Consider the following 23,138-nt stretch of genomic DNA (forward strand, 5'->3'; position numbering starts at 1 on the left):
AATATACTATATTTCATTTGCATCTAAAGGAAATAACAAAATTTTTAAAACTTGAATTATTTTTCTCACTTAATAGAATAAGACAGATGGTAATGTTTCATGAATGTGAAAACAAAGCAAAAATGTTAACTTTCTTGAAGTCTCATAGTATATTAATAATGAAGCAAAGATAAAGCCTCGTTCATTGTTTAAAGTTGCAATTAGGCTGCCTTTGTATTAGGAAAATTATTTTAAATTCATAGCCATATGCTGTACGGTAGCTATATTTATAGTGAGTACATTGTGATGGCAAATTTACATACTTTATATGTAATATTTTTACTTTCTTCAGAAGCTCATTGCTTGCTGAATAAGATCTTACAAATATATGTTCAATTTCTAGCTTTTGCATGTCAACTAAGTTGACGTGCTACTGAAAAATTTTCCTAAATTAAGCGATTGTATGGGTAAAATAAATTTAAATGCTTAAAGGTGATCTATTCAAATTAGTTACACAGGCAAAGAAGGAAGAATCACACATTGCATATATAGATAGAAGGTATTAACAGACCAACCAAAGTGGTGTTTATGAATAGTGTCTCATAATGCATTTCTCTTTGGGCCTTGCTTTCTTGGTTCTAAGCTTAAAGGAAGATATTAAAACCACACATAAGGAACTCTAATGATGATGGTTTCTATCACATGAAAGCAGATGGGCTAGAGTCTAGGAAATTGTGTTTTCTATTGCTACTGTAACAAATTACCACAAATTTAGAGGCTTAGAACAATACAAATTTATTATCTCCCACTTTCTGTGGGAGACACAGTGTGGCTCAGCGGGTTCCCTGCTTAGAGTTTCACAAGGCCACAATCAGGTTGTTGTCAGGACTGTGTTCCTTTCTGTGGCTCTGGGGATGACTCCACTTCCCAGCTCCTTCAGATTTTGGCAGAATTCCGTTTCATGCACTTTTGGGACTGAAGTCTCCATTTCTTTGCTGACTGTCAGCTGGGGACCATTCTCAGCTTCTAGAGAAAGCCTGCATTCCTTGATTTGTGGGTCCCTTCTTCCATTTCCAAAACCAGCAGTAGCTGTCAAGTCCTTCTCATGCTTCCAGTCTCTCTGACCTCTCCTTCTGCCTCTCATCTCTCCTCTGCTTCCTTCTGCCAACACAGCTTATAGCTGACTGTTCTGCCTTATTCTTCTGCTTTAAGGGCTCACTTAATTAAATTGGTCCCTGTGGATAATCCAGGACAATCTCCCAGTTTTAAAGTCAGTATATAGATTAGCATTTAATTGCATAACCACAGTATAAGAATCTTGAGATATTGTTAGAATTCTGCCTGTCACAAAACCCTAGAAACAGTCATATTTTATAAATGAGATCATGTAGGTTCATTTTAAAATATAAATTTTGTTGTTGCTATTACAAGGCTCTCTGAGGTCATATTAACTATTACAGTCATCTGTCTACTATGCTTTAGGGAATTAAGAAGAAGATTCTACACTCAGCCATACATACTTAAAGCAGAGTTAAAGGTGGCAACAGCAGTTAGCAGAAAATTCTCCAAGAAGTTCTTGGATAATAAGAGAAACTGTGCTCAAAACGTGCCTCTCCATATGGAAATTCTGACACTATTGCCAGCTTAGGAAAATTGGGATTTATGTTATTAAGAAGAATGAATCCCTCTGCAGTTGTTAAAGAATACCAAGATAAATGGTAATTCTTAGATATTTACCTACATTGACTTTCTGGATTATTGAACCATAGTCCTGGAAGAATCAGAGCTACTGACCTTCATTTTTTGCTGCTATGTCATTAGGCATAGGAAGGCTGGCATAACAATAAGAATAGCTCAGGTTAATCTATAAAAACCCAAAATAGATGTCTCCTACTTATTAAGAATCAGAGTCTTCTCGATTATCTTTTTATTTCAAGGAGAACAAATGTGCTCATGTTTATTATTTTATTGAAGTAGATACTAAAAATGTTTTTAGGATTTGTACTGAAAAAATGTGACTTCTCTTTTGCTCTGACTGACCTTTACTAATAATAATTTCTACAGGAGAGTCCATTTTCACATGATAAAATAAAATATGGTATTTTATACAGAATTTTATGTAACCACGAATTACTTACTATAGAAAACTTTCTCCTTTAGAATTTGTATAATATCTGTTTTGTTGCTTAGTAAACTGAGCCATTGAAGTTAAGTGGCTTGTCTAGGAAAATGTAATATAATAGCAAATTAATCTCAGATTGTAAATCTCTGATAAATATACATCTGTTAAGTATAATCATTATCTTTGTTGGACCGTCTCATCTTCCACACTTAATGCTTATTCCATTATACACTCTCCACATGTTCTATTGAAATTTACTTTTTATTTTTTCACTTCAAAATATATTTTGAATCTTTACATGTCAGTATATATAGATCTGTCTCATCTTGCAGAGAATTCTATTGAATACTCCTCTATTTCATAAATTTAACAGTATGCCCTAGTGAAGGACATTTAGGTTTTTACTATACAATGGTACAGTGAACACCCTTCCAGTGGTCAAAGTGTACGTATTATCTGTAATTTCTGCAAGTAGAATAACTAGCTAAAGGGGCTTGCTCATTTTTTAATTTTGAAAAATGTTGCAAATAATCCTCTAAAAACATTGTACCATTTATATCCTCTCCAAGAAAACATGAGAGCTCATTTTTACCCACTCTTGACTATACTAATGTTAATTTTTTTCATCTTTGCCAGTCTAATACAAATTTTCATTTTTATTTTATTTAGTGTTCAACAAACACTTACTGAATACATTCTTTATTGATTAAGAATGTTTTATTGGTTAAGAATATTTCCATGTACTTATTGGTTTATTAACTTTTTTTTTCTTTTTTCTTGTGAAATATTTGTTCATTTTTGCCCATCTTCTTGGTTTTGTCATATTTAGTAAACCCTTTTCCTCTCTCATGCTATAAAAATTGTATATTCTCATGTTTATAAGATTTTTATGAGTTTAGATCTTTGATACATGTAAGATGTAAAACATCAAAAGATATATCTGATACGTCTTTTGTAGATGGCGAAAAGCCAGGATCTAAATTATTTTTTCCAAGTAGATAGATAGTTAGTCCTAGGTAAGTCATTGAATAGCCCAAACTTTATCTATTTATATAAAATCTCATACTTTATATACATTAAATTGTCCTTATTTTTGTTGTTTCTAGATTTTCTATTCTGTTCTATCAACTTGAGAAAGTTGAAACAGTACCGTAATGTTTTAAATACTAATTTAGCTTTATTATTCATTTTATTAACTCAAGTTAAGACTATCCTAATTATTCATCTTCAAAATTCTCTTGGCTAAACTCACATATTTCCTTTTCTTGGCAAACTATAAAGTTAAAATTGAATTAAAATTTAGACTAATTTGGGGAGAATTTGCATCTTTGTAATAGTTATTCTTAGACTTACAGAATGTCTCTGCATTGATTCAGCCTCCTTTTATATCCTTCGGTAACATTTTGTAATTTTCATCATATATCTTCTGGACACACCTGTTAATTTCATTTCTAGGTATTTTGTAACTTGGATTACTATTGGAAATACCATATTTTTTTCTATTACATTTTCTAACTGGTTATTTTTTGTTTTTTTTTTATTAAAATTATTGATTTAAATAGTGTTTTAAATCTTGTATCAGGCCACCTTACTGAACTCTAATTGATTCTAATTCTTTTTTTTCTCATTAATTCTACCAGTTTTCCCTTTAGATTTTGTAAACACAACCTCAGATTTTCTAAAAATAATAACTTTCTTTCTTCCTCAAGTGTACTTTCAAGGTGCATCTGCTCAGATCTATCACACATTAATTGCAGCAGTGACTTGAGCTATGTTCAAAAATGATACTGTATTTGTTCCCTGCTGCTTTAGAAAAATGGATCAATATGACTACTTTTTTATGAAGGGAAGTAGAAGTGGTATGTTTTCTCCTACCCAACCCCAAATCTGCATTATATAAGTCATGCTGTCAAATAAGAAAGTAAAATTGTTTTCGCTTGTACTGTAGCCTCTGCAGTACTTTGAAGCACAAACTTTAATCTATGATTCATTGCTTTTTAAGGTCACTGCACTATTTAATGTATTTATATGACATTGGGTCTTTTGCTAATCTAAGGCTATGTTTCCGGCTATCAATATTTTCAAAGGCATGAAAAAATAAATTTTTAAAATGAATTAATAAAGTGACAGAAACAAGGGCAAAATTAATTGGAAGCAATATTTACTAAGTCCTTTTATGCCTGTTGCATTCTAGATTTTCTCATTTAAACATGTTTCTGGTTAAAAATGGACAATATCAGGCATCATGAAAATGGAAAATTTTTTCACCTAAAGCAGCATTTCCCAAAGTGTATCCTACAGAACAGTGGGTATTTCGGTACCAAGAGATGTTAAGTAGTAAAATGTTGTTTCATGGTCATATAAGTATATAAAATGTGAGTTAAATGATTTTAATACGTGGGCTTTTTTTTTATTACAGTACTTCATAAAGTCTTTTGTTATGTTTATGTGTTTTGTGACTTTTCAAATAAAGATAGAATATATAGTTTCTCCCTGACTCATTTTGACCAGGTAATCCTTTATCTATGAAGCATATCTCAGAATTAATATTCCTTGGAATACTTTGGAAAATACCTAAACATCTTCAAATTTAAATTGTAGCATATGTTTTTAAGAAAACATAGAAGTAGACAGAAAACTTTTCTCTGATTATCTCTAGTTGTGTATCTAGTTGATATCTATTTTCATATCTCTAGTTGCATTTTTCATTAAGTGAATTGACTAAGAACTAAAATAACTTTCTTAGCTGTATTAAGTATCTCTGATCCATTCTTTAACTGAATCATGAAGACACCATTCAGAACTAGCTGAGTGGTAATAAGTGAGGTGAGAGGTGTGGTAGCAAGAAGAAAGATGCAATGATAAAGAAAAGTCAGGAGGATAAAGGTGCAGTGATCTAGGCAGAGATAAATTGCTCTAATCGAAAGTGGTACCTATAGCATTAATGGGACTTCTAGATTTGAAATACATTGTCACAATAAAATATGGTATGACTATTGTGATCATTTTCAAATGTCCCTAATGTTGTTTAGGTAGAACCTAGGGGTAAATTTGAAGGACATAGAGTAAGATTATACCACAGATAATGAAAGCTGCAACTACCAAAGACAGTAATTGAGAACGTTTTACAAAAGGGATCATTTATTTACAAAATGAAATTATTGATATGCATTTTAAGGATAAAGGATATTGGAAACGAGTCAAATAGAGATCTGAGATTTAATTTAGACAGGTGTGTCCAAAAGAAGTATAATGCAAGTCATCTGTAAATTTAAATTTTCTAGCAGCCATGTTTTAAAAAATAAAAGGAAACATGTGAATTAATTTTAATAATATATTTTAACTCACTAAATATCCAAAATGTTATTTTAGTGTATAATCAATAAAAATTATTAATCAGATATTTTATATTTAATTTCTTGTACCAAGTATTTGAAACCTAGTATGCACTTTACAATTACAGCACATCTTAATTCAGACAGGCCGCACTTCAAGTGCTCTGTCGCCACCAGCGGCTTAGCACCTGCTGCATCGGACAGCACACATCTGTAAAATGGAGATAATATCCATTTTGGAGAAATATTAACCCATTTCAATGGGTTAATATGAGAATCAAGTTTTAAATGTATGTGAAGGTACTTTATAAGTAGTTTATAAATATCGATGATTATTTTAATATAAGCCATAAAACAGGTGTACCTATTCCAGAGATGCAGCTAAAAGCACAGTTTTCTTTTAAGACTTAGAAAAAATGAAATAAATGAAGGCATTAAAAATAAATCCATGAAAATACAGAAGTACCTACAACTTTTACCCCATGTTGAAAGTTGTTTTGCCGCTCTGTATTCTGTTCTGTCTGATGGAGGACAACTAAACAAAATAAACTGTTTTACGTACTAGCTTTTCAAAGAATTAAATTATCAAAAGGATTGCTTTCTGTGGAAGAATTGATATATTTTTTTCTATCTAATTATTTAATTCTGAACTCCCTATGATTTTGCCCAGAAGTTGAAAGTTAACTACGAAGTTAAACTATAACAATGAAGTAGGGCTTTTATAATAGTATATTTCTACTCATTCACATTTTATTACTTTTTATGCTTTTTTCTACTTTATTTTATCATTTTTCCATTTAACCTTCTTAAGTAAACTCATATGTTTTGTAAAACCAGTAATGTAAATAAACAGAAACAAAGCTCAAGCTATTTCGCAGATTTTTAAGGTTAATAAGATTGACATTAAAAAAAATTAGACAATTTTGAGTACTAAAACATCATTTACACAGAATGCAAAGGTTCCAGAATACCATGAAAAAAATTAAATTATTTTGAGAATAACTGACTTTTTTAAAAAAGAAAAATCTGAGTTATTAAGGAATATAGAGCTGAAATTATTAGGAAATGATATATATATATTTTAAATAAATTCTGGACATCTCATCAAATATAAAGGAATATGACTTTATTGGAGGCAAAATCCACAACTTTTACCATAACTAAGTTTAATGAGGTATAATAGAATTAAATCTATAGTCCGTATTTGATAGTCTCATTAATTATATGTATTTTCACCATTAGAGGACTTTAGGGAAAGCAGTATGTAGTGTAACTTCTGCAGATATAAATGTCTTTTAAAGTCTAGAGTTAAAAACTGTGAAAAAATATTTTCGATAGAATTTCCCATAATACTCAACAGCAGTCTTACATTATGGAGATCTACAGGGAGAAAACTATTGTTTCTTTAGTCGATATTGAAGTATCTTTTTTTTCTTTGGTATGGACATGATCTATGAAGATTATGAAATCATGGAAAGTGTTCCTCACCATAAGAAAAAAAACAAGAAACTGTATACTATCTGTGTCATAACCTGTACTCTACCTCAGATATGTAGAAAACGTATATAATGTGACTTTTAAAAAAAAAAAAAACAGGTCATCTATGCCCTAAAGAAGAACAGAGCAACAATTCTATGACATGAAATTTAGGCCCACAGTGTTAGTGAGGCCCTGTATTTTCTAGAGGTCATCATGTCTATACTCTCCTTAGATTGCTCATACTGAATAAGGTTATATGCTTCTCAAGTGCAAAGACTTTATCTTTTCTATAAACTATTATTCTTAAAGTATCTACACTTAACCTTGTGTTAATTACTTTTTATGTAATTTGAGTTATGAGTTGCCCAGCTAGATTTAAAACAGAGAGAAAGCACCATTAATTATAACTCTTTTACCTATCTTGTGATATCTAAAACAGACCTTTTGTTGGATAATGTGAAAGATATTTTTGCTTGATTGGTCATATTCTTTCTGATAATATCAAGATGGAAGCTCTCACTGACTGTAGTCTTGAGACTCTATGATTTCTCGTTTAAAATCTAGGTTGGGAACTGTTTCCACATAGAACAGTGAAGTTTTTAGTGGTTATTAGTAGTTGCTGTTGAATGACTTTTTATTATATTTTGGTTAATCCTAAAAGATTCAGTAAAAAAATAAAGATAATATGATGTACTTCCTAGAAGTCTTTTTCAAATCAAAGATTGATTTGTGGAAGAAATAATGAACAAGTCAACTGAGACTCATCTACCTCCCTTGAAAAATTTTGTGTTTAGGAACCCTTTTAATATATATGTACACACAGACATATCATGCTAAGAAGTCAGATTCTAGAAAAAGTTTATGATAGAGAAGAAAAAAAAACAGAAAAGTTATGGTCTATGGAATTTTTTTGTTTTACTTCTGTTACTTTGTGTATACCAATGGTAGTAGCTAGCATCTATTCTGACTGGTGAGTTGTAAAATATTTTTAGTGTTAACCATAGTTTGTATGAAGCATAATTGCCTTGATTATATCTTTTTGTGCATATGAATAAGTGAAAATGTTTAAATTTCTCCAGTTATATTTACATTTCACATCAGGAACCTAATTTCAACTCAGTAACCTCCAAAAATAAAGCATAAAATCTTGCTTAAGCCAATAATTAATTGCATTTCATAGTAAACAAAAATGATTCATTATTTGTATGATTTCTCTTCCTGGTAATAGTGGGCTATGTATAAATTTTTAAGTATCCCTGATCTCTGTAACCTTTCAAAGCTGTCATTTTAAGTCTTAATTTCTTTTCTGATTAGAATGAAGAGCCATTCAACATAACTAAATAACACATAGGTGTTGTTTCCAAGGGCCAAAGGCCATTCGTTTTAGATTTGCCTGGATTGGTGTTGTTTGTAGCCCAAAGTCCTGACAAAATGCACTAATGCAAATAGTAAACGTTGCACTAAAAGCAAGTTTTGGCGTGGAGGTACAGATGGAAATTAAAGAGATTTGTCATTAAAACTCCAAATAATATAATCAACATCTAAATCTTCAACATAAGTTTTTTTTTGTTTTTTTTTTTCCTCACTAAATATCTCTTTAGTTGTAATTATTTCTACCTCTCTTTACTTACAAGGGTCTGGCTTCTAGCATTGTCAGGGTGGGGAATAAGGTCTGCAGAAAAAGTAGGGGAGAATTTGTGATTCTCTTTGTCTATAAGGCTAACTAATTTATTCTATTCTCAAAACCCCAAGGGCTCTTTCTGGCTCCTCATGTTAATATTTAAGCCTGTGGCCTTCTGTGTTAATGCCTTCTGCCAGCTATGCCCCTTTGTTCTTTTAGGCCTTTCCTTACTCAGATTGCTGAGTTGCAGTGCAGAAAGGTTCTCCACTTAAGGCCAGATTGTTTTCCTTATCTATATTGTAGAATGTTTGATATTCTATCTCCTTGTCCTTTTACCTATTCCAGGACCAAGCCAAGATCTAAAAAAGCCCGTGGAGCCTGAAAAGGCCATACCTCAGCATGACTCCAGCAATCTGCTGGTATTTCCAAAATGCAGGAAAGGATATCATTCAAAGGAAAAAAATACTCTCAAGGAAAATAGAGGAAGGAACCCAGGGAGGTCTGGGGAAAAGAAAGGATGGGAGAAATAGTAGTGACAAACTGAGAAATGGAACGAGGCCGTAATACTCACCTCAAGTCTCAAGTTATATGATTTTAATATACTTTCTCTTAGAGCAAATCACAAGGTTGCCTTTGGAAAAAAGGTAATCTGTGCAAAAGTTATTATATGACACATAGCTTTTTCTTCATAGACTTAATGAGGCAAACTTTGCAAAAATCTAAGTGTGGAAAATACATGTTCTTGTAAATTCCAAAAGAATTCAATGTAGGCACATAGTTCTTTTGTTTGTTGTTTGAAATTAATTCCTCTTCACTGTGATAATTTCTACTTGGGGCTTATAATATGAACAATATAATGATGATAATCTATAGTGTGTTTAAGAATAAATCTCAAAGAACATAGTGAAGTGACAGGCAGGAGTTTCCTGCTGCTCGTAAAATAACAATGCAGAGTTAAAATAGCCTTAGAAAATAAATCTGTAAGTGAAACTAAAACGTTTAAAAGCTGGAGTCTTTTATTCCATCACTATGTTCAGATCTAGCATAGAAATGTGAGTATTTATATTTAGATATGTACCTACTTGAAAACGAAATCTCTTACTTTTAACATTAAAAGAAGCATATTGTGTAGTTCTTAAAGTTTTATTTGGAAGCATGAAATCCATTTTGTTTGGCTGAAGATTTTTCAATTATGCCTGTATTTTTATTGAATTATTTTTAATGACTTTGTCAGTCATTAATGAAATAAAATGTAATTATATTTTAGATATATTATTTATTTTTTAGAAATCATGAGATTCTGTAGCAGTATGGCCAGCCAAACTCTTTAAAACTTCGCTTTGATAAAATTTATGGGGCTTGAATACAAAACGCTTCTCTTAACAGGGAGTACCTTCTAGCACTACACATACTTCTTTGTCAGACATTCTTATTACTAGACATTGAAATGATACAGAGAGTTTTAAAACAATTTTTTTATTGTGATATAATTACAAACTCACAGGAAGTCGCAAAAATAATACAAGATGTCTTATGTATCCTTCATCCAGCTTCCCCCAGTGGTAATAAAATATATATATACATGTACGTACGTATGTATGTGTGTATGTGTGTATGTATGTATGTACATATATTATTGCATATATATACATACATATTATATACAGGTATATTATATCTGTATATATGTATGTGTATACATTATACACACACACATAGAGTAGTATAATGTCAAAACCAAGAAATCTAAATTGGTTCAATAATGTTAACTATACCACAGGCCTTAGATGTGGATGAGTGAATGTGAGGGGAAGTCTAGAAAGTTTTCCATATTTGATACTTATATAATAGATTTAATCATCTAATTCTAAGTAGGCTGCCATAACAAAATACCATAAACTGGTGGCTTAAACGTCATAAAACCATCACATTGGGGGCTAATGCTTCAACATATGAATTCAAGGGAGGGACGCAGTTTAGTCCACAGTGATGGTGGAAGTATTTATCAAAATAAGGAATGCAGGTAAGGGGAGAAATACTATTTTCACCCTGAGAATGATGATTTTTGAAATGCCTGTGGAGATAGCAAGGAGGCAGCTGATACACCAGTCAAAAGTTTAGGAAACTGGGATGGGCCACACATGTAAAATAGGAGATCTAGGAGTCATCAAAAATGATCACGTTTATATGATTGGAATTAATGGAGCTTAACACATCTGTTCAATAGAACAATGCTTACTGGTTGGTAATGAAAGTTACAGAAAGAATTCAGCTTGGGGACCCCATTTGTTTAGATAAAGAGGGTGTGTGTATGTGTATGTATGCAAAATCCTCTAAATATAAAATTGATACTGTCTTTACCATTTTTGTCTTTACTATTCAAGCTCTAAATGTTTTGATTCTAATCTTCCAAGTGTATTCAAGTTTGTCTATAGTTAGCACTGAAAAGTGAATGAGGTTCTCAGTGTGCACTGACTGTGTGATGCAGGGTGAGCTATCACCTTGAGATTTGAGAGTATGCATTTACTTTGTCAGCCTAAGAGCACACTGACTTTTTTGAGTAACTACCTAGCAGCCCTACCATTTCATAATTTCAAACCAGCAGAAATAAGAAAGACACGGTTGCCGCTATCAGGTTTTGAGTTGTTGTAGTGGGTTGCAATTATTTTAAAAGCCTATTCCTGCAGTATCTACCTTTCTCAAACAATTGAGGAATGTTGTATTTAATCTTTCTCTTCTCTGTTCGTGGGTTTGTTTTAATCTTTTTCTCTTCTGGGTTTGGAAACAGTAGGAAAGGTGGTAACATATAGGATCAAGCGAAGATATGCAGGCATACCTTAAGAAGGACCAGAGGAGACAGAGTTTGTTACCTAAAATATCCTGCCTTTTCGGAGCCTTTTAGCAGGATCTAATTTTCATTATTTGCTACTTAAAAAAAAAAATCCATTATTAGGAACATAGTCTCTATTCCTATGGGATTTATGGTAGGCTACTCGAGACAGTAATAATCAAGTCTATCATTCTGAGTCCTATTTTTGTAGAGGTTGTGCCACAGCTTTTGCCTATGAAAGAAATAGACTAGCACAAAAAATATAGGTGTTTGGAAATTCCCATTTTTATGAATCGGCATACGCTACCTAATAGGTATTTTTGTGATGAAAAATAATCTTCCAATTCTCCCATTTCTAATATATGGGTCTCAAGACCCTGGTTTATTAGACCAGCAAAGATCTGATTGAGTAAAGTGAGGCACTGTGCATGCTAGAATGAGTTCTTTGCTTTTCCAGGAAACAATTGAACTTAAGACCAAAAGATAAAGAGATTTAGGAGAATGCATTGAAAATTACACATGACTTAAAAGGCAAAAGAGATTATTTGGAAGCTTTATCTGTTCCAAAGAAATTATTATCTAAGTGCAAATTATCTTGCATAAATCAGTCTTTAACCTTATAATAGTTGGCTGTTTTTAATTTGTGAATAATAAGTAATCAGATGGTACGATGAAGTTTTGTTAGTTTAGAACTGATCAGCACAGCCCTATGGCAAACTATATTTAAGTAAATTATCCTGCGTCTTGGAAAATAAATTCATTTCTCAAGAAAAGCAGTTATGCTAGAAAAATGTTTGTTCCTAGAAGAATTAAGCCTAATGAAAATTTTCACTGTAATACATATGAGCCCCCCCCAAAAAAAAAAATGTGGTTTTACTGTAAAAGAGAAGCTAGAGTGCTGATGCAGTTAAGTGATTTTTTTTTTTTTGACAATTTAATTCATTGGTAAGAGTTCTTTCAATTGCAGGCAGTAGTGAACAGGCATTTATAAAATCTGGTGGCAAAATCAAGAATCAAGAGTATCAGCATTGAAATGATTGGGTTGTTTGTTCAGTACAATATATCTGGTGGTAATTATTTAGTTCCGAGTGAAATATCTTGAAAATGCATTCTTTGATAGGTAAAGTGCTATTCTGAATCATTTTATAATGTTACAAGCAGAAGGAAAACTCATTTGATAACATTTGTGACTAAGAAATTCAAATATAAGAAAAGCATAAAAATCTATTTTGATAGGAAAATTATAATATGCATTCTTGAAATTTCAAGAGAAAAACCTTTTTTGCTCTTTGAATAATAGTATGTCTTTATCCTTCTGATATAAAACAGTTGAAGATATAAATCTTTATTCTCCCTGTTTTAAATGTATTATCTACCACAAAAGTGGTTCGGCTTGTGCCACATATGAGTATCATTAAAAATAAAATTGTTGCTCTATCTACTTCACTTGAATGAAATGTTAGAACTTTTTCTTTCTTGAGATGAAACCTGGAATTTAACACTGAAGAAATCCATGTGAAACTTTTTCTCACCATCTTAAATTCAGCTTTTGGTTTTCTTTATTTTCGCATGAGTTAGCCCAATGTAAAATTGTGCATTCATTCATTCCTTCAACAAATATACCTTGAATACTTACTGTGTGCAAGCACAGTACCAGGAACTGAGGATACAGCAGTGAATAAGACAGATACATGGTACCCACCGTCATATGGATTGTGACCTAGCTGTAGAGACGTGTAATGTGTAATAACACTGTGGAGTCGTTGAAAGGAGGCAGCACAAGGAAACACTCAGTCAGAGAAACTGGGTGGTGAAGGATCACACAGGTCCACATTGAGAGAAGAGTCTCTTCTCCCACACCCTTCTCTCTATTTAATTCCTATCGGGCCCCATTTTCCTCCCTCCATCTGGTAGAATAGTTATTTTCATATGTTTAACGTGTACCTTCAGTGTGTGTATGTATGCTGTGCTCTTGTAAGATGTGCATTATTTTTTATATACGTGTATGTATTTATGTATGCATTTTTAATTTACATTCTCTTTTTACTTTTTTCATTGAACATTATGGTTTTCAGAGTATCTATGTGTATATTTAGTCCTGTATTTCTAATTTCCTGCGTAGTACCTCATGGCATGCTTTTACCACATTTTTCCTCTCTGTTCTTCCAATGCTGGACATCCAGATATACTCCAATTTCTGCAACCACAAATAACACTGAAATGAATATCCTCATATATCTCTCCTTATGAGCCTGGGTGAGAATTTCTTTTACATATATTTATATATTCCCAGAAAAAGATTTATCAAGTTGTTCATATGTGTTTAATTAATTTGGCCAGGTTCTGCCAGCTTCTTCACCAGATTACCTGCTCTAGTCTACTTTCCCACCGGCAGTGCATAAAGATCTCTACATCCCAACATGCATGCCAGCAATTGGCATCAGTTCCTAATTTTGATATGCTAATATCATATTAGCATGAATGATGATTAGCATGAATGCTCTTAGCAATGAGTGATTCCTCATTGTTATATTAACTTGAATTTCTCTAATAACTCATGAGTTTGAAAATCTTTTTAGACCCATCAATCTTTTTGTTTGTTTTGATGTAAATTGCTTGTTCCTAATTCTTGCTCATTTTTTAATTGGGGCTTCTATCTTTATCTTTTTGGTCTTCAAGATTTTCTGGTATTAATCACTTCTTTGGTTTGAGATTGCCAGCATTTCCATATCTGTTATCTGGAAGATTTTTTTATTATTATTATGAATGTGGTGAGGTGAAATGCAGAAGAGCCCAGAATCTCAGCGAGACTTATAACCATTAGGCAGTGTAGGCGTAGCGCCTACAGCCTGTGAAGATCTTCAAATGGCCTTTTCCACTGTAGCCTTTTTCAGCCTGCTTAGAATAAATTTCCATAGCAAATATCAATATTATCAGAGTTTTCTTTTTTAAAAAATTGCCAAAATGCCCCGATATTTCACTTTTGTATCTGGTTCTTTGTTGCATGTGATTCTTCTGTAACCTTCAGACATTATGACTCCAAAATTCATGTTTTGATACAAGGTTTCTGCAAATAGCTTACCAAAATTATGAGCAGTTAAGATTTCAGAATTTATAAATGTTATTGGGCATTATTTATACTGTATGATTATATAACTTTTCAAAATCTTTATGGTGATTTATAATCAATGATAATTTTTCTCAAAAACATTTTTATATCAAGACTAAATATAAAAATAAAACAAATGTTTTTGAGCTATTAGACATAGGGTGGGGATATGAGAGTGAATGGAAAGAGTTCAAATAAATAAAACCTAGTATTTTTTTTAAAGTTTAATTGGGTATATTCACTCATTTATTAGCAAAAAAATATTTATTGAATATTTAGTACATGGCACTTTTTGTGCCATGTACTAAATTGATACCTAACAAAGTGCCATGTACTAAATTGATACCTAACATAGATATCAATAACTATTTGATGAATTAATGAATGAAAGAACATAATTATAACATAGCTTGAATACTATGTGATAGAAACAGACTCCAGATAGTATCGAATCTTAGAGAAGGGGCACTTGAGGAAACTAAGAATTATTCTCTGGGAGATACCTGAACATACATGTAGAAAATATCTAGGTAAGAGAGGAGAAAAAATGGCATTTCAGATACCCCACCTTCACATACGTACGGAAGGTAAGAAATAGCCTGGAATATGCCAGGCAACTCACACAACTCACACGGTATTGCTGGAGCTAGGAGTGGGAGACAGGAAGAAGCAAGAGATAAAGATGGATGCTAGGCATGCCTTTTAGGCCAAGAGAAGGGAAACTGCTGGAAAAGTTTTAAGCAAAGCAGTGACACAGACTAACTTGCTATTTAAATAGATCATCTGGCTTCATGAAGGATAGATTGGAAAGTACTTAGATTAAAGAAATATTAAACCAAATCTTGAGGTTTGGACAGTATATCAATAAGCAAAAAGATGCAGAAGAGCATCCAGTCACCAACATACAGTAGTGTCTTTAACAAACTCTGTATTTGCAAGGCTACTAGGACCTTGAAATCATAGGTCTAGGGTTGGGAGGAAGGAAGCTTGAACTGAGTGGTGCTGGGGATGCTCTAGAGTGGGGCCCTCTTCCCGAGGACCCTGACTCACAGTGTGCAGTGTGCTGTAAAGAAGGATGTGATAGATCTGGGCCCTACTTGATGAAACGAAGTGAGGAGGGGGATGACAGGAGAAATCTGCTAGAAATGGCAGTATTCAGAGTCAGACTAGAAGCTATATCACGGTGCTATGAGTATAAGGAATCAAATACCTTCCAGCCCCAGGATAAAGGAACAGTCAGGGTAGCACTTAGCACTGGCACAACAGACAGGAGGCTTTGGACAAGAAGATACATTCCACACCCTATTGCTGGACCCAAATGGAGTGACATAAGAAATGAGAAGCAAAGAAGTGTGTTGGGGGACAGTGAGGAGAGTAGTGAAGCTTGATTAAAGCTGTTTGTGTTTGAAAAGTAGGAATAAAATTGCGTGGGTCTTTTAGTTGGAAGGCCTGAATTTCAGAATTGATAGATTAGATTTTGTCCTATCAACTTAGTAAAGGTTTATTTCTTTGTTATTTTCCTTAGAAAGTGGTTCGATAAAAACCTCTTCCAAGAAAATGAAACTGACAAAAATGTCCAGGATAGATTGAAAGGGAGGGACTGGAAGCTGGAATGCCAGTGAGCCGGCTGTGAAAGAATTCACACCAAGTACAGCAGCCTAGGGCCAGGGCAGGAGGACTGGAAATTGAAAAGAAGATGTATTTACCATGTGTATTTTTAGATCTGAATTGGTACCAGTATCAGTAGTCATTTTGATCTTAAAACTATGCCGGTGTGTACCAAGACAAAGTTTTGATCCTAGTGTAAGAACTGATTTTTGAAATAACTTCAAGAACATTATTCGATACATTTGCTTTTTGTTTTATTTTTTTAGTATATAACATAGGTTTAGGATCATAAATACATATTAGATTTACGGGAATTTTAAATCTCTAGGTAGATCAGTGCTCCCAATACTAGTTTAGTAACAACGTGTAGGGTTTCTATAGTCTTACAGAACTATCACAAATTTCTCAAAATATTCTCAGAACAAATTTTAATTCCTGTCTAATATGTCATTAATGATATCTAGGAGGAAGAAATGGTCATGAAAGCAAATGAACTATTAACGAATATAAAGAATTCAACATTATAGGTTTAAATAAAGATTTTGGATTAAGACATTTTAGAAATGCAGTATTTTACACTAAAATTACATTTAACTAAGTGGCTAGAAAATTATACAGTTAAATTTTAATGTATTCAGTACTTAAAATAGGCTTCTAGTACTGAACACTTCAGGTGATGAAAGTGAGAAATGTTTTGATTTGCTTCCTAGTAAGTGGAGGTATAAAAGATGTGTTGAGAGCATCATTTAGTTTGTGAATTGGATAAACTATAATTGCATTTTGTAGAGCATTTTAAATGTCAAAAAATGTAATCTGTGGGTAATGATTTAGAATGCTAATGAAGAAAAATAAATTCCAAAAGCCACAATCCGTAGTAATAGTAGTCAGACAATTCATTCACATTCACCACAGAAGCTAATATTAGAAGTTTTAGTTTTAAAAATATTTTTTTAAAAGTATAATAAAATAAGAATTAAAGTATGCCTGTTCATAATGAACAGCACCTTTATCAGAATTTATTTAGATAAAAATAAATTATCCTTAGAAGCATAGCAGTGAGTTAGACCCTGATCATTGTGATTGGCCCTGGGAATTCCAATAATCTCATCAAAAAATATAGTTTCTACTGTATTCTGTCTTATGTATATAAAAATGTAGTGACAAGTTTGCTTTCAAAGAGACTATATAAATAATTTACCTTTGTTTAACTGGAAGCATAATATCCACCATTTGTGTAGAAACACAAATTTTTAAAACAGCAGAAGTTATTAGAAAATAACGCTTGATTTATCAACATTCACTTTATAGCTAAACTACTATGATACAAAGAGATGTATGTGACTTATTGGGACAGAGAAATTGTACAAGATGCTTAAAAATATAGGATAGATCTAAATGATGCTAAGTAAATTAAATTTTTAGAAAGAGACTGGCGAAAGCTTTTGAAAGCATTATAAAGCTAAAGATTATAGGAGACTTAATTTATCTCAAAGCATGTTATATCACTTTGCCAGGGCTGTCATAATAAAACACTACAGACTGGGCGGCTTAAACAACAGTCATTTATTTTCTCACAATTTTTGAGGCTGGAAGTTCTCTATCCTTGACTTGTAGATGGCCAACCTCTTGCCACCTATTCACAAGATCTTTTCTCTGTGCACTATACACTCTTGGTGTCTCTTTATGTTTCCACAGTTTCTTCTTATAAGGACACCAATCATATTTGATTAGGTCCCCACCCTAACAGCCTTATTTTAACTTAATCAACTCTTTAAAGACCCTCTCCAAATACAATTACATGGTGAGGTACTAGGGGTTTGGACTTCAAAATATGAATTTTGAGGAGACACAATTCAGCCATCACACCCATGAAGTGGTATCTTATTATAAGAGATATAAATCACAATAAGTTTTCTTCAGTTTGCTAGGAAGAAGTATGAAAGGAAATGTAAAGGATAGTGTCGGGAAGTACAGGAGGTTGGGAAACAGATTTCCCAGATATTTAGAAGAGAAGTGTAACTGATTACCTTCATGTAAAGTTGTACTTACGGGCAGAGATCATACCAGTACCTTCCGGTTTTCAAATCTTCAGAATACTGTCATTCTCCCCAGTCCCCCAAGTACAAAATTATTTACCAGGCCTAGGAACTAGGAAACATTTATGCTTTACTTAATATAATTATCAAATTCTTTTACCAGGAACATTAATTTGGGGAATAGAAAATTACATACATGTTTAATGCCACAAAATTTTATTAATACAGGGCTATTAAATTTACTATTTTTAAATAGTGAATTTCTTAAACTGTTATATCATATCTCATAAATGTATTAAGGCTGAAATGCAGAAATCTATTTAAATGATCAGATGAACTCTGTTAAGAGAGCAACTTAGAACCATGCAAAATACATAGAATTTTCAACACAAGTTTTAAAAGTTATTTTTTATCCTGCTAGAATCTGTATTTTTTTATTTTAATTACTCAATAATCGAAGTAATTAATCTATTAGAAATTACTTCTAAAGCATTCAAACTTTGAGTCTTGCTTTGGTGACTTATATAGACAATGGCTATAGCTACTTCTCCATTGAGTAAGGGAAGAGGAAAAGCCAGTAGTTCAAATATTTTAAATTGTAACTTCCTGCCCCTACAAAGTTGCTCCATAGTCAATATGGCGGAAGTAGTTGAAACAGAAGGACCTTTTGCCTCCCCTTCCACTCACGTGAAAATGCTGTATTAAATATAACAAACTCATTTGGGGGCATAAATTTATCCCAAGTCCATCTGGCTACTTGAATAAAATAAAACCTGTGATCATTTATTCACATATGCCTTACATTAAAATATACAAAAATATACTGTATAGTAAGTGTCCTATATTGTGAACATGTCTACACAATGTTAGGGAAAATTCAGAACTTTTGTAAATGCATGCTACGTTTTAATAGTTTTTGTAATGTTCACATTATAATCATGAAGAATGCAAACTAGATGATAAACATGTTCTAAAAATGGACTTAATCACCTTGAGATGGTTGCTTTGTCAAGCTTGATTTAGTCAAGAACCCGTCAAGTCTAACATGATACTGTTATAGTAATGTGTAATATTTGTATATCATGTTCTCCCTCTGCCTCAGAGGAGTGTTGCACAGAGCCTGGTGTTAAATTTCTGTGGACAGTATTAGTGAAATTTGAATATATTAAAAATATATGCACAGATAGTTCTCTAATACACAAATGTCTGACTGAAAAATTGACCTCAACCCCTCAACCTCTACCTCTAGAACACCTGATTAAAAAAAAAATTACTTGGCCTTTTTAGCAAATCTATGTTCAGTTTTAGACGACAGAGAGAAGCTATAACAAAGCTAGAACTCAGGAGAACTGGGCCTAGGAAAGTATCTTAGGAGAGGCCTGTTTGTGAGAAAATTTGCCAGTTCCAAATCATAATCCTGTGATAAATTTGCTTAGATATTTTTAAAAATCACTTTTAACACTGCCTGAAATGTCACCAATTAGTTAAGGATATTGTTTGAAAATGAAAGTATATCTGAAAGATAAATTCATTTCACCAGTTTATTTTCATCCTAAAACTAGCCTGGTATTAGCAGTACTTCAAGAGTAGAAGTCTTATTGGAGGTAGGAGGATATAGAGCTGATCATTTAGAATTTCTGAGCTTCATATTTACTGTTAAATGAAATAATTCTCACAACAACCTATAAGATCATTATTATTATTATCTCCTATTTACTAATGAGAAATCTGAGACATAGGGAGTTTAAGTAATTGCCCAAGGTCATATAGCTAGGATGTAAAGGGTCTGGGATATATACCCAAACTCGTCTCATTTCACAGTTTACACCCTTAACCACTGTGCCTTCATGTCTCCTGAGTAAGCATAACTAAACATCTGACCGGTTTGGAGATGCCCCAAGGAGTAAGGAGGCCAACCATTGAGACAGTTACATGTATTCTTGTCCCTTACAAGGGGGGATAGAGAGTGGGGACTCAGTGCTGTATGGAACAAAGCAGAAAATTTGAAACTGCAAACTATTAAAGCTGGAAGGGAGATCAGTGACCATCTGTATAGACAGTACAGAGAAGTTATCTGACCTCTTCAGAAAAGAAATCAAGGGACAGAGATTAATGACTTGACTAAAATCATGTGTCTATTAAAGAGATATCTAGTTAATGATGGTCTCAGAACAAAAACAAGCCTCCTTTTGACATATGAAACTTGAAATGTCTGCCAAGGACCCAAAAGAAGGGATAAAGGCTCAGTGTCACAGAGCTTCTCTTGTTTAAAGGGGACTAGGGGCTGGGCCTGCCTGACCGTTTCTGCCAGACCCAGCCCATCTCTCCGTCGTGAGTAACCAAGGTCTCTGTCCAGCTGCAGAGCTAGTCCATAGGGATTGATAGCTTTACTGGAGGGCACATGAGAGGTGAAATTAAAATTTTAAATTATAAAATCCAGTCTAGTATATTCTGAATGGCTGTGTAGATAGGATCGAATAAGATTGCATTAATAATATAATTAATGTAATATAATAATAGAATATTACAATTAAAGTACTAAATATTAAATAATGATCAGAAAAAAAAGTTTGATGACTTGTCTCATGGACCTGAGCTTCTGAACTTACTCCTACTTTTTTCTTTGTGGGAATATGATATTCTCATTACTAATAGCAGCTCACTTCATAGATGAGACACAGGTTCTTTGGGGAGGTAGGTGTAAGTTTTAAAGCCCTCTTCCAATGACTGTTGTGTTGCATGATCACCATATTATGATACTGCGATAAAGAATTCCTGACCAGAGGTAGAGTACATTTCATGAAACCTAGAAAAATATGTTTGGTAGGAATTGACTCACCTTTACATAGTTCTCTTTAAAGTGAAATATGAGAAGTAAGGAGAAAAGGGTCTATTTAAAATTGAAAAATACTTTCCATGGTGAGTATCAGTATGACATAATGAGAAAAACCACATGGAGAAAGATGCTCAGTGATTTGTTGGAGTAAATAATAGAAACTGGATACCACAGGGAAGTCCTACAGGGTGATAAACAAGGGAAGCCTGAAATGGGAACACAAAGCGGAAATATAAATTTAGACAGGACTGAAACTTGGAGGGATAAGATTTGTGACTAAAATATCAGTAAATGGTGTATCTTCCTCAATATAAACAAATACTAGAGAAAGAAAAATGAGGAAGAGGTGCTGTTTGAAAATATTTTTACATGGATCTGAAATTCCATTAACTTGACAAGGGAAAGCCAAGTTTAAGCACCAAAGTAATAGTGAAAAGAAACGTTATATAATTTTCAGGTTTAATACAGTCTAGAGGATAAGATTCTTTCTTGAAAACGGATCATAAAACTATTACAGAAGTAAAATGGAGTGGTTAGAAATCTTCAGATATCTGAACATTTGCAGAAGCCTTTTTTGGGATAATTAAGATAACTATCCTTCTGGACTCCTTTGAACAGCAAAGAAGAATTGATGAAGAGCAAGTATTAGTTATCTTAGAAAAAGGAAACCATATTTTCTTAGAGTTCAAAAATGTCACCTTTCAATTCTGTGGTTTCTATCCACACCTTTATTATAACACTTAATATGTAGGGATGTCTGTTTTATGGTTCTGCTCCCACTAGATGGTGAGCTATTAATGGAAATAGCATCTCTCATGGGTTTTTGAGTCTCCGGGACCTATTATAGTACCTCACATATTGTAGATACTAAATAAATGTATAAGAAGAAGATGGTAATAAAATAAAAGAAGGGAAGGCAAAAGGCTTAGAGTGACAAGAGAACTACCTTTAGGACTTAGCTCGAACATATCACCTTCTTGCTGAGGGCCATACTGTCACCTCCCACCACCCGTGAGTCCCCTTACTGTACTGCCTTACTGTGCTGTACTATTGCTTTTCAATAGCACATCATCTTGTAACTACTATACAATTTACTGATTTCTTATGTTTGTTGTTTATTGACTGTTTATCCCTGCTAGAATGTGAGTTTTGAGGGGACAAAGATCTTTATTTTGTTTACTAATGCACCTGAGGTACTTAAGGTGGTAGATGCCTAAAAACTATTTGTTAAATATCTGAAAGACTGTCTCATAGAAGAGGAATCAAACTCCTTGCATATATATCTGAAAGGTGCCCACTGGTAATATATTGAAGTTACACTTATACTGATTCCAACTCAGTTAGACTTAAGAAGAATGGTAGAGGCTTAAAAATACAATTTTAACAGTAGAATTAAAAAATGGACTTGATGCTAATCTTTAAAAAGTGAGAGGGGAGGATATATAAGAAACCATTTAGGCTGAGCAAGGAGCTTCTGTTAACTACATGTATTTAAATACCAAAAAAAGACCAAGAAAAAGAGAGACATACAATGATAGATGCTGGCAAATGGGGAAGGGGTGTGATGTAGTTACTCTAAGTACAATACCAGATATTAAAAGGCCAAATGACCTGCAGATTTTTAGTATAGGTAGAACTACATGGGGAAAGGAGATAGAGGGAGAGAGACTAGGTCTGGAAAACAGAAGGCTGTGGAAGAAAGTAATAGCTGTCTTATAAATAATTCAAGGCTTCCCTATGAAAAAGGCTTTTTCCGTACCAGTCATAGAATGTGAAATTATATCTATCGCCTCTGCTGTACCTTGGAATTTTACTGGGCTTTTGTTTGGAATGAGGGTCCTATAGTTTGAGTGAGAGAGCTCTGGAGTAAAATTAAAGGAGATTTTTTTAATTGAATATAGTAAATACTATATGTAAAAGATTTATTCCTCTCCTGATCCCCACATACATATACTTCTTTTTTTCTTTAATATCACTGGAATCCTTCCATCGAATTTAAAATGTTCACGTTTACCCATGGACGTTGAGTTATTGGGTAACACACAAGGCTTTCCATCTGGCCTTTGGACAGTGACAGGCTGCTTCCGTTTTTTTTTCCTACTCTCAAGTTCTACTCCTTTAACTAAAATTGACTTTTCAAGGCCAATGCCAACTGATATACCTGAAGCCATATGTCCTAATAT

At 33.0% G+C, this 23,138-nt stretch overlaps 1 protein-coding gene across 1 annotated transcript in view; it reads left to right on the forward strand.

Moving 5' to 3' along the window:
- The window catches only part of RIMS2 (regulating synaptic membrane exocytosis 2), a 579,688-nt gene that overhangs the window by 515,135 nt on the left and 41,415 nt on the right, over positions 1–23,138 (forward strand). Inside the window, exon 27 of the mRNA XM_011373284.2 lies at positions 8,882–8,955. Coding sequence (XP_011371586.2) covers positions 8,882–8,955 — 74 coding nt within the window. The remainder of the gene's footprint in view (positions 1–8,881; positions 8,956–23,138) is intronic.

The sequence above is a fragment of the Pteropus vampyrus genome, unplaced genomic scaffold (assembly GCF_000151845.1).
Source record: "Pteropus vampyrus isolate Shadow unplaced genomic scaffold, Pvam_2.0 Scaffold222, whole genome shotgun sequence".
Taxonomy (NCBI): Eukaryota; Metazoa; Chordata; class Mammalia; order Chiroptera; family Pteropodidae; genus Pteropus; species Pteropus vampyrus.